Source organism: Bactrocera neohumeralis, chromosome 2, assembly GCF_024586455.1.
Source record: "Bactrocera neohumeralis isolate Rockhampton chromosome 2, APGP_CSIRO_Bneo_wtdbg2-racon-allhic-juicebox.fasta_v2, whole genome shotgun sequence".
NCBI lineage: Eukaryota > Metazoa > Arthropoda > Insecta > Diptera > Tephritidae > Bactrocera > Bactrocera neohumeralis.
Genome location: NC_065919.1, coordinates 2,282,805 through 2,295,316, shown reverse-complemented (window position 1 = coordinate 2,295,316; position 12,512 = coordinate 2,282,805). Strand labels below are relative to the sequence as shown.

The 12,512-nt window shown below is 38.0% G+C and overlaps 1 protein-coding gene across 1 annotated transcript; it reads left to right on the top strand.

The window, feature by feature from the left end:
- Positions 1-5,400: 5,400 nt before the first annotated feature.
- Positions 5,401-7,751, top strand: LOC126754253 (esterase B1-like). The gene is made up of 5 exons (XM_050466262.1): positions 5,401-5,691; positions 5,761-6,034; positions 6,098-6,248; positions 6,359-7,089; positions 7,192-7,751. Exons 1-5 carry the CDS (start codon positions 5,681-5,683, stop codon positions 7,642-7,644), a joined length of 1,620 nt encoding a protein of 539 aa, XP_050322219.1. The 5' UTR covers positions 5,401-5,680; the 3' UTR covers positions 7,645-7,751.
- The last annotated feature ends 4,761 nt before the right edge of the window (positions 7,752-12,512 follow it).

Below are 12,512 nucleotides of genomic sequence, written 5' to 3'. Positions count from 1 at the left end.
AAGTCAGCTGTTGCACGCAGAGAGCCAAGCAAACGAAGAATCTTCCTCGCACAATAAAGTGAGACGCATTGTCGAAATTGCGAAGTGCGCCGACTGAGTTACAAACATCTTTGGCATAAACTGAAAACTTCCAATGCTTTACAATGTATGTATGTATGTACTTATAAGTATATGTGCCAGAACTTGAAAGTCTGCATGCCACATTCTAAGCTACATGCGGAACTTTGGCCACAGCGGGTAGTCGCCGCGTGCTGCTTATTTGTCGCCTAAAGTAGCTTCCTGGCATTTTTTAGTTTACCACCTTGGCTAAGAAGCATGCCAGGCTCCACTGCTCCGTCGCTTTGGTTATTTAAACTTTTCTAATCAATTTTAATTATCATAGATATGTATGTGCTCCATGTTTGTTTGTATGTTTTTTGTTGGTATGCACATTGGCACTTGAAGGAGGCACAGCGTGACAGTGCACACCTTGCTGGAACTATGTCAACATTGTCATTGCCACCTGAGATTTCTTGTTTATTTGTTTGCCACACATGTAATTTATGTCTGTATGTATATGTGTAAAGCTGCGAAAATATTCCAATTTATTAGAAGTGTTGGCAAGCACGTATACTTTGCTACCCGTAGAAGTTAAGCTTGTGGCATACACATACAAATACACAAAACTTTCTGCTCTTACTCATGATCTTATCGGATTTTACCCCAAATAGGAATCCTCTATGCATTCGCAATTCCACAAGCAACTATGTGAGTATACAATGCTGCTTATGAAGTGGATTGCTGTGGGTTTTTCTCGTCATTATATTGTATATACGAAATAATCCTGCAGCTTTCGAGTTATCGGTCTGAAATTTTGTACACATCTTGACTAATCTAGAAGCTGCGCATTTTTTGGAATGCTCGATATCGGACTACTATAGCATATAGTTGTCGTACAAATGAAACGGTCGGAATCAAGTGCTTGCGTGGAAAAGTTTCTCATTTCACAAGATATCTTCACGAAATTTGGCATGGTTTATTTTATAAAGCAATAATGCATTCTCCGAAGAAATTGTTCTGATCGTATCAATATAGCATAAAGCTTCCATACCAACTGGCTGATCAAGATTCTTGTTGTACTGTATTGTACTTGTACTGACGAAAACATCAAAAAAGTCCACAAAATAATTTTGGAAGACCGTGTAATTGTTCACGATACCAGGCACTGTAGAGATATCAACTGAATTTGGATATTATATCATTCACGAATATTTGGGTATGAGAAGGCTCTGTGCAAAGTGGGTGCAGCACGAGCTCACTTTTGACCGAAAAAGACGACAAGTTGATGATTCGGAGCATTGATTGGAGATGTTTAAGCGCAATAAACCCGAGTTTTTTGCGTCGATATGTGACAATGCATGAAACATACCTATATCATTTCACTCCGAAATACAATCGACAGTCATTCGAAGTGTGCTGCTGGCAATAAACTCGCACCAAAGCGTGGAAAAGCGGCAGGTTATGGCGTCTGTATTTGAAGATATGCATGGAATAATTTTTATTGATCACTATGAAAAAAAGGAGAATCAAAAGCGACTACTAAATAGCGTTATTGAATCGCTTCAGGGACGAAATCGCCGAAAACGGACGCATTTGAAGAAAAAAGTGCTTTTTCACCAAGACAATACACCGTGTCACAGTTCAGTGAAAGCGATGTCGAAAAATTTTTAAATTGCTTCCGCATCCATCGTATTTTCCAGATCTGACCGTCAGCGACTCTTTTCTGTTCTCAGATCTTAAAAGAATTCTTGCTGGGAAGTAATTTTCGTCGAACCAAAAGAAGATCGCCGAAACTGAGTCCTATTTTAAGGTAAAAGACAAATCGTACTAAAAAAATAATATCAAAACGTTGGAGGGTCGTCATTATAAGTCTTTCACCCTTGAAGGGAACTATGTTGTATAAAAAAAATCGAATTTCGTAAAAACAAATGTGTTTTCCTATGGTAGGCCGGAGACTTTCCAATTGATCTGTTAAGTACAATTCAACGAAGGCTCCGTGATTGTCAACCTATTTAGGCATACAACAACTTAACACATTTTTCTGACGCTGGTACTTTGCGGGTTACCCATTAGCTTGGCAATGGACAAAGACGAGACAGATTTTTTTTTTATTTCTCAGCCACCACCGAAATGTAAAGTCTGCAATTTACCACTTTATATTGCTGATATTACACTGCTAAAAAGTGTCTTCCTTACTGAAAATATGCTATGAGTGTTTCGCTTTAGTTTTCCACCCTTTGACCACTCGAGATTTCTGCAGCGCATTATTAGCACTTTATATTCTGCTAATTTTCCAATATTTATTCAACATATTTCAGTGCAAATACGAAAATTTGTCTCTGTACTGACGATCATGATTATTCCTTTCATGTTGCTTGCACAAGATTACTTAGTATTTAACTTCCGTCCGTTTACGGATTTTCTTATCTCTTCAAGTTCATTTAATTCGTGACGATTGCCACAAATCCGAGTGATGGCAGGGCATGGATACGTTTCGTTAAATGTTTGTGTGCGCTTATTAGTTGAGTGTTGAGCTGATAAAATCAATATTGACTTCTTTGAATATTTTGTGCAAGCAAAGCGGTAGCCAGAGCAGATGCGGCGAGTGGCAAGTGGCAGCTGCAAATGAACTCGGCGGCAAGCATGTATGCGCCGGACGTGAGGCGAAATTTCTCTAACCTTATGAGCTAGTGTAATTTTTCAACAATTTAACTTTTTTCCAATATACTTCACAAATTATTCTGCATGCTTTCCCTCCGGAAACTCACGCTTACATACACACTACTATGTATATATGTGCATACAAACCAACAGACTCATTCATCAGCTGGTGCAACTCCTCTTGTGCAAGTTTAATGTCGAGCATATTGTATGCACTCTTATATATAATATGTATATAAATGTAAGTATGTATGTATGTATATATGCATGTAGAAAGCTCTTTCAGTGGTGCTTCTTAGGTACTACAATAATACCTTGCTTGTATTTGAAGCACACTCATCGTCTAAAGCAATTCATTTTGGTGCACCCAACTGCATACTCTTATATACTATATACCATACTGTATACACATCTACATTATCCATATATATTAAGTGTGTGTGTGTGTGCGCATGTCGGTTGAAACATGCCTTGTGGCATGTTAAATTGCAGCAGCAATGAATTAGTAGCTGACCTGTAACATGCATTGACTAAGTTCCTGTTCACCGAATGCAGTTTTTGCCATGCACGAACACCTGCAGGATGCTGCTAGCTTAAGTGCTTACCTTTCCGCATCAATGCAGGCAGTGCCCCGTCGCTTTAGCCTCTTGTTAGCAACTTACAATTGAGGCACTCCACTGTACATATGCTGCAGAAGACTTTGGTTACTCTATTTAATGATGGTCACCGCTAGATGGCTGCCGTTGAAGCTGCTGCTCTGTGCTTGTCTGCAGTACTCAGAACTGTTGAATACGATAGTGGTGTGGATAATAATGAGCATATTAAAAATTTATGTTGCAATTTGAAGTACAAAATTTGGAAGCCAATATAATACTTCGTCTAACAAGTGGAAATTTGCAAACATTTACTTGGAGTTGAGGTAAGTTTTGTTTGGATAATGCTTACACAGAACCATAACTTGTTCAGTTATATTTGACTCTCTTCTTTGAAGTATACTCTTAGCTGGTTTTCGATAGTTTTTGGAATGGTTTTACAAGAATTCGATAAGTCATTGTCATGATGTGCGATTACGAGAACGAAACCGCTGCTGTCCGCTGAAAGACAAAAAATATAATCATTCAAGTATGTACAACATTTTTCTTACTTCTACTCAATGGGAATATTTTCAAATGTGATCAGTCGGTATTTTTGAATAATTTTTAAAAACATTTATATGACTGAGAGGGGCGTAGCCAAAAGGGTGTTTCAGGAGTTCAACTCTCTCCCGCAATTGTAGAACATCAAAGGTAAGTTTTTCAGGGGTTCTAACGAAAGTTCTAGCGGTAGAAAAAATGATTACTTTGGTTTACCCCAACAAATTAATATCTACATGCTTTGTCCGGAAAGTAATAGGACTGAGTCGATTTAAAAAAAAATTATTGAATTATTGACCATACTCAAAGATTCATGACTCGTCAGCTTTGATTACGATATTCAAAAATTGGTGGTCACTTTCATACATGCTCAAATTTTCTTCGCACACTTCCACTCGCCGCAATTTTTGGTCGTCAGTGGGCACTGTTGGGACCATCTTCGCGCACACCTTGCGCATGTTTAAGTGCTCCGTCACAATGTCCACAGATTTTTATAAATTCAACATCTGGGCAATTAAACGAATACTTAGTCCACGGTCTGAGTTCAAAACTTTGCGCACACGAGTCACATTGTCGGTGTTTGCCGAAGTCGCTCTCCCAACACGGTCTTCATCAGCGATCTCTTCCCGGCCCTCCAAAAAGGCCCGCTGTCACCGAAACACACCACTTCTTGGTAAAGCAACATCTGGGTAAATCACTTGATCATATCAAAAGTCTCTGTCGCCGATTTACGAGTATCACACAGAATTTAATCGGTTATCCTGCCCAAACGAACGCTGCTTTTTCGGCTTGCTTGTTTGTTCTGACTCTCCAGGTGATCGGAGACAACTGATCAGCCGCTCGTTCGTTAGCTAGGAATACCCTCTACCGAATCCGGTCGGTGCGCCCACGCTCCGAAGTACATTCACTGCTGAAGAAAATCAACGCCCCGGCTCACACCGCCTTTTTTGTGAACAGCTACCTAAACAAAGCCAGCTACCCAACGCTTCCGCAGTCGCCCAACAGCCCTGATGTGGCCCCACCGGATTTTTTTGTTTCCTTCCCTGAAAAGGCCGTTAAAATGCAAGCATTTTGATACTTACTTTCCGGTCAAACCCTGTAGTTCCTTCCCCAGCGTATCGATTATATTTTGAAATCGATATACGAGGGAAGCAAAAACTCGGGGAATGCACATTCTGAGGCTTCGTCCAACTACTTGAACATGCTCGGAGTCCATCAGGGTCACAAAGGTGCATCCAAACAAGCTATATACGAGCGATAACGTGTTAAAATGCCATGCCATGCCATGCATTGTATCTCTACCTCCTGTCGCAAAATCGTAAATATAACTGCAATAAGTGAGCTCTTGTTCGGAATATCTAGTTGCGGCGGAAAAAAGCATTTGAGCACGTCAATTAATTTTATTGCTTCTTCGGTTTTTTGTGATTGTTCGCATAGATGATATCCATATATGTAAATTTGAAATTGCAAATTTGATGACCGCGTCTTCTGCTTTATAAATAATTATAGATGCCGCTGCTTGATTCAACAAGAAAAGACATTTATATTAAGTCTAAAAATTTAAGGTGGTAAATGTTGTTCTTAAATTGTGAAAGCAAGTACTTTACCTCTTAATCTCCACAACAAGATAGCGATTTCGGCATGGCTTATATAGTAAATAGCTTATAATTTTATAAAAAGCGAGAAGATTCAATTTTGTGCAAACAATACCACGTTGTGTAAATAAAATATATTTAAATTTACATATCACAAAACAGATATAAAAATCGAGTACAGAAGAAGCAAAGAATGGCACAGGTGCAGCTACAGTTTCAGTTATTACACCGCAGCAGACAGTTGCAGACATTATGGATTCACAGTAAGTAGCACGACGACCGGTACAAACTGTAGAAAGAAATATGAAATTGTAATTAACATATTTTTTTAGAATTCTGGAGCCAATAGTGTCCACCGCAAATGGTAAGGTGAGAGGTCAACTGCGCGAAGGCATCTACGGTGACACCTATTACAGTTTCGATGGCATACCTTATGCGAAGCCACCACTTGGTAAATTACGCTTCAAATCACCACAGCCTGTCGAGCCTTGGCTTGGCGTACGGGACTGTACCATATGTCCGGCGAAATGTATGCAAAGCAATCGTTACAATGGCGCGATTGAGGGCATTGAGGATTGTTTATATTTAAATGTATTTACGAAAAAGGTGAGCTTGGCAATATTTTAAATATAATAAAATAATACTTATTTTAATGTCTCATTAACCTAGTTACTTTCTGCAAAGCCCTTACCGGTCTTAGCTTATTTGATTGGTGGACGTTTTACAACCGGAGATGCCTCGCGGAATAGTTGGGGACCGGATTACTTTATGATGAAAGATGTAATACTTATAAGTATTGGATTTCGATTAGGTGCTTTAGGTAAGCGACAAATTATGTGAGAATTCGAAACCTTGAAATAAAAAAAGTACTTAATACTTCATTTAGAAGAACCGAATAAGATAACTAGTTTCCCATCTCTAACCACTTAGGCTTTCTCAGTTTTCCGGAACCCGAACTTCAAGTGCCCGGCAATGCGGGCCTCAAAGACATCGTCATGGCATTGCAGTGGATAAAGAAAAATTGTCAGTACTTCAACGGCGATTCCGATAATATAACACTGTTCGGACACAGCTCGGGCAGCCAGGCAGCACAGCTGCTCATGTACTTGCCCCAATGTGAAAATCTCTTCCACAAAGTCATACTAATGTCCGGCATGCAAATGCACTTACGCCGCATTCCCCAACTGGAATATCGCTTCGCCAAGCACTTGGGATATAAGGGCGAAGAGAATAACCACGATATACTTGCCTATCTCAGCGCATTGCCAGCAGAGCGCCTTTGCAATCTTCAAATTTGGACGCCAGAAGAACTGAAGCAAGGCCATTTTTTTGTATTCTCTCTTACGCTCGAAAATGAGTCTGCGCCAGACGCTATACTAACTAAGGACCCACTTGATATGTATGCCAATAAGCATTCTTGGTGTCACAGTATACCGCTGGTGTTAGGTGGCAACTCATTTGAGTCTCTTATGCATTACAAGTATTTCACCAAGCAACCTGAACTATATGAAACTCTCAGAAAGCATCCTGAGTACTTGCTCTCACACGAAGTCAGAGAGAAATCTGATGTGCACAAACAACAACAACTCGCAAGGAAGCTCATCCACTTGCATTTAGGTGCGAAGGAACTACATGTTGAACAATCGCTTGATGTTATGCGTGTAAGTATGTAAATTTATTTACAATTCTCTATAAACTCCAACTAAAGAATAAACAAAAGGTGTTATAATATATAGCATGTTCATTCATGCAAACCGTTACAGTTATCGTCATATGATTTTATGTACCATCCAATATATCGCTATCTCAAAACACGAATACCTAATGCAAAAGCCCCTACCTATTTCTATCGCTTCGACTTTGACTCACCTTACTTCAACTTGTATCGGATAAAGCATTGCGGCCGTGAAGTGCGTGGCGTGTCCCATGTAGATGAGCTTTCCTATCTGTTCTTAATGCCAGACTCATTCAAGCTGCAGCGTAACTCGAAGGAGTTTAAGATAATTGAGTGCATGATAGATTGGATTACAGCGTTTGCTCTCAATTCGGATCCCAATTGTGAAAAACTAAGCAGTTTAGTTTGGGAACCACTGAAAGCAGATACCCACTATTGTCTTAATATTAGCGATGAACTGAGCTTTGTCAAATGGCCAGAGGAAGAGATGTGCGTCTTGTGGGATCAATATTTTAAGGAGGCGGGTATAAGGACTTTTTAGTTGAGGGTTTTAGTTGGAAGTTTTAATTGCAAATGTTTGGCAGCGATTTATAAATTTTTTGGTATTTGTTTTTTATAAACGATTATTTCAGTAAACTTTTTGTTGATTGTGAACATTTGCAATTTAGTTAAACATGTGAAAAATAAATGAAGAAATATGTTAAATATTTTATTTATTTGGACTTAGAAATAAATCTTAAAGCTGAGGCGACTCTCTCCGAATTTCTGTAGTAAATTTTAATAATTTCGACTCGTTTTTGGATGGTATATCTTTCCATGATTAAATCGCCAACCTTTCTGAAGAGAAATATCAAAATAGCAAGAAAAAATATTTCGTCGTTGCTGTCCCTATCGTTCAACTTTTATATTGCTCTGTTGGAAAACCCTTTACAACCACGGAATAAGATGCTTGCCGCTTTCTTTTTATAGTCGCAATTGGAAGAAATTGATCTTGACCAAATCTGGTTTTAATAAGACGGGGCTGCGTGCCACACAACACTTGCGGCAACCGAATTATTGCGAGAAAAGTTTGGAGATTCGATTATTACGAGAAATTGTGAAATCGAATTGCCTCCAAGAGGATGTGAAATAATACCATTAGACTGCTTCTCTTGTGGTTATTTGAAGTCATTGGTATATAGCAATAAACCAGATTCCCTTCAAGCTTTAGAAGTCAATATTGAACATGTCATTCATGACATAAGTCGTTCGTGCCATTAGAATGACGTTATATTCAAACTAATTATATCGACTGTACTTTACATTAAATAAAAAACACTTGAAATTCCTTAAACATTACTGTGCTTTTATTAAAGAAATCATCTAGCACTTATTGAAAAACCCTCTAGTATACATACTATACATGCTGTTGACTTATTGCGAAGCACGAAAAGTTCTTTTACCGGCAAATGAGAAAATGTATGAAATAAACATGAGCAGAGCACACATTACTTTTCTTACATTTATCACAAATACCATATCAATCACGATAATTTAGTACACTTTACTATGACAAGCGTACAATATTAAGTTTACTTTTACTTTGCTGCCAAACTCAAACAAATGTAAATGTCAATAGAGAGCTGAGTGGATGAAATGCACAATCACTAAGCAAAAGACAGGACAAGTGAGTAGTAAAGAAATAAGAACAAATGAAAAGGTAAGCAGTGCGGCCAGTTCTTACCCTTTCAAAAAAAAATAAATTTTAAAACTTTATATTTTTTTATTTTTTTTATATAAGTTATAAATTAAATTTTTTTTTATTTATTACTAATAGTTTAATATTCATTACGTTGAGCAGCAAATAGCAATCTTCGAAATCCATGTTGCTTGTTTCCAATCCTCGAAACCGTTGTTGAAATCAATTTCCGAAATAGCCTTCAAAGCGATTCATATGACTCCAATTGACTCAAAACGTCTTTCCCTGAACGGTCGTTTGCTGAATAGCCAGAAGTCACACGGAGCTAAATCGGGCAAATACAGTGGTTGCGGCACGAAATTGTTTCAAAATTTGGCGAAAAACACAAAGAATCAATTCAGAATGCGACGATGCATAAATAATATAAGACAATCGAATAAAAGTGAACTCTAAAATGATATTCAATAATTTAGTGGCGATTATGCCCCGAACTGCTTTAAGCAGCAAAAATATCGCTTTTGTCTAATATTAATACATCTACCAAACGCAAATGCTCGCTGGGTTAACATTAAGGCAAGAAAGTGCTTTGTTTGCGCAACCACTCTCCTCGCCATAGCATAAATTCAGGCGCAGCTAAAATTGTAGTTATAGTTTTCAACGTTTTTTCTTTGTGCATTATTTTCTCTCTGCTGTTGCGTGCACACACTAGAACTGATCAGTAAATATAATCGAGGTAAGTGCTTGTTAAACAAATTTGTCTTTTGCTGCTCGCGACAGCGCCGTTGCGCCTGTCATGCTGTGTTTATCTGTAACTAGTATGCCCACAAAGGCTCCCTCGACGAAGCCATTTCTGCTGGCAGCGTGATACATACCGCAGGTCAACGGTAATGTATAAATAAAATTGCTGTCATAATGTTTGCATGTAAACACACGCACTCACACACACACATACCCATACACACAAGCGTGTGCTGCCTGTCGAGCCTTTGACGAGTGTTGAGTCGCCGGTGATTTCTTTGGTTTCATAAAAAGTAGAAAATTGTTTTCCAACGTTAATGGAAAATTCTTATAACGGACTAACAATTTACTGCTGTGACACTGACATGCTTATCAGCGCCACAACTGCAAGCCACATGCCCCCCACCGACCACCATGTAAGGCGTTGTTATGCTGCTTATCCGCTGTTAGTAATCAGCTTTTTGTTTGCCATCATAAAGGAAAACAAATTAAATATTATTTACCGCAAAATAAGCGGCTGTCCGAATGTCCGCAGGCGTGTCGCAAACAAGATTTCCAATGTAGATGCAAATCAAAGATGATAGCAGCATTTTAGGCGCGCAATTAGTGCGTGACAAGCTCGTGTGCCTTGTGTATAGCGTACGCGCGTGCAACATTTACGCCACCACCGACGCATCAATTTCGATTATCATCATTTACATTGTCAGCACTGTACGCCACTCAACCGGAAGCCATTCATTCCCATTCACCCACCACACACACACACACACACACAGTAATGATGTACAGTCTATATTTGCTTTTATTGCTGTGAATATGATCATCTTGTTGTTGCAAAGTTTGCTGTCATTGCTGCCATTTAAGTGCTTCGCTGTTGTTGTGCTTTGTTGTTATTGCTTGTTGTCATCACTTTTGTTTGTCATTAACATTCATTGTTCGCTGTCATTGTCGATATTCCTTGCGGTCGCACAGTTGATTTTGTATAAACGCTTTTATGATGGGGTCTGCATTTTGTAATGTCGGCCATTTTCTGCCATTGCTATGTTGACTTACGCATAAAGCGATGTTAAATTCAGTGTTTTACAGTAATTAAGCACGACAAGGAGCATAATTTATTTTAGAAGATATTTTATTGCATGATAAACAAACTGATGGTGTTGATATCTATATGCATATGTACATACATATATAGTTTTGAAAATGCACTCTAATTGAACTGAACTATTCGCTAATTATCCTCATTAAGCATTTAGTATGGCAGTGACTCTCAAACTGTCCCATATTCCCGAAAAGAGTATAATTAAAACACACGCTAAAGGCAAGCTTATTGCAACTGTATAAAAAAATGTAATTATAAAAATAAATTAATTTTAATAAATCTTAGAAATAATTCTCCAGTTTTTACAAAAAAAAATTTCTAAATTCTTCAAACCCGCGAGTATAACTGCAAAAGAAAAAAGAAGCAAATATTAATGAATCGTAATATGAATAATAGTGATTATAAAAAAGCAGATATACTAATGCATATAAAAAATTAACTAGACTTCACTATAAAATAGCGTACATTAGGACTTGCGGAGTCTTACTTAGTCTCGCTACTCTCGCAATTAGCTTAAAGTCATATAGATGAGTGAAACTACCCAAGTTGACTGGAAGTTCGAATAACATAATATTAAATACATGGGAGCAAAGAAAAATAAACCACTATTTATCGTATAAACCCAAATCATTATCGGATACTTTCATTATGTCTCGTAAATTGAACAGTATTTTTGTTATAAAGTGAACAACACTGAAGCTCTCATATTTGGTATCCGATGGCTCAAAATGGTATAGGCCAGGTCTGACGATATTCCAGTGAAATATGTCACATCTTGCGGATGCTATTTGCGCTACGTTTAATATTGGTATCATTAATAAAGAAAGTGAAAAAATCCATTTGAAATTAAAATGGTATCAAATTAGAATTAAGAGTAATTGTAATACGATTTCGTGCATTTAAAAACGATACTCGAAATATTAGGATCCAAGATATATAAGTAGTGCTAGATTTGAAATGTGTACTTGGAAAAGTTTGCAACCACTTGATATCCAACACTCAATCAACAATATATTGGGTAGTCGAAAAAGTCTTTTCGTATTTTGTCAATAGATGTCGTTGCAGTCGTATGTCTCTAGTGCTACCAATCACATTATGTCATACCATATAGTATTGGAAGGGTGAAATTTTAAACTTCATTTAACTAAAACAAAATTAAATTCGGGGAAGTTAAAAAAAGTTACAGGCGTTCAAAACTGAGTGAAAATAATGAAGAATTTCGCTATATTTTGAAATTTCGTAAAAAAACTTCCTTTTTTTATGCCACGAAAGCCACTAATGAAATTTGTCAATTTTGCGGAGACTTTGCTGCATCATTTTGTGTAGCACAATAATGGCTCGTTCGCTTCCGTTCTGAAAATTTCGATGTTAAATATTCACCTCACTCTGGGCGACCTAAATTTGAATAATAATTGAATAAGTCGATGAAATTATGGAAAATATTGACCGTTACATAAGCACCCATGATATCACTAAGGGTACAAAAAGAAGCTCGAAAAGTGGATGAAATACGACAATAATGTGCGAAAAAGATCATGGTCCAAGCGTGGTGAAGCTCAACAAATCGTCGCAAAGCCAGGATTGACGCATCGAAAGGTTATGCTGAGTGTTTGTTGGGATTGGAAAGGTATCATCCACTATGAGCTGCTCTAGTCTGGTCGAACGAGTGATTTTACATTTTACTGTCAACAGCTGATTGAGATTGAGCAAGTTATCGAAAAAAACGCCTCGAACTGATCAACAGAAAGGGCTTCGGCTTGGACAGCCCTAGACCACACATATCTTTGTCAGGACAGCCCTAGACCACACATATCTTTGATAACTCGGTAAAAACTGGAAGAGCTGGCTGGGAAGTTTTGATGCTTCCACCATATAGCCCTGACCTTGCACCGTC

Excerpts from the sequence above, each read along its gene's own strand:
- LOC126754253 (XM_050466262.1), top strand. Across the intron at positions 6,249-6,358 it reads ATTTCGATTAGGTGCTTTAG|GCTTTCTCAGTTTTCCGGAA; the intron begins GTAAGCGACAAA and ends CTAACCACTTAG. Across the intron at positions 7,090-7,191 it reads AATCGCTTGATGTTATGCGT|TTATCGTCATATGATTTTAT; the intron begins GTAAGTATGTAA and ends AAACCGTTACAG.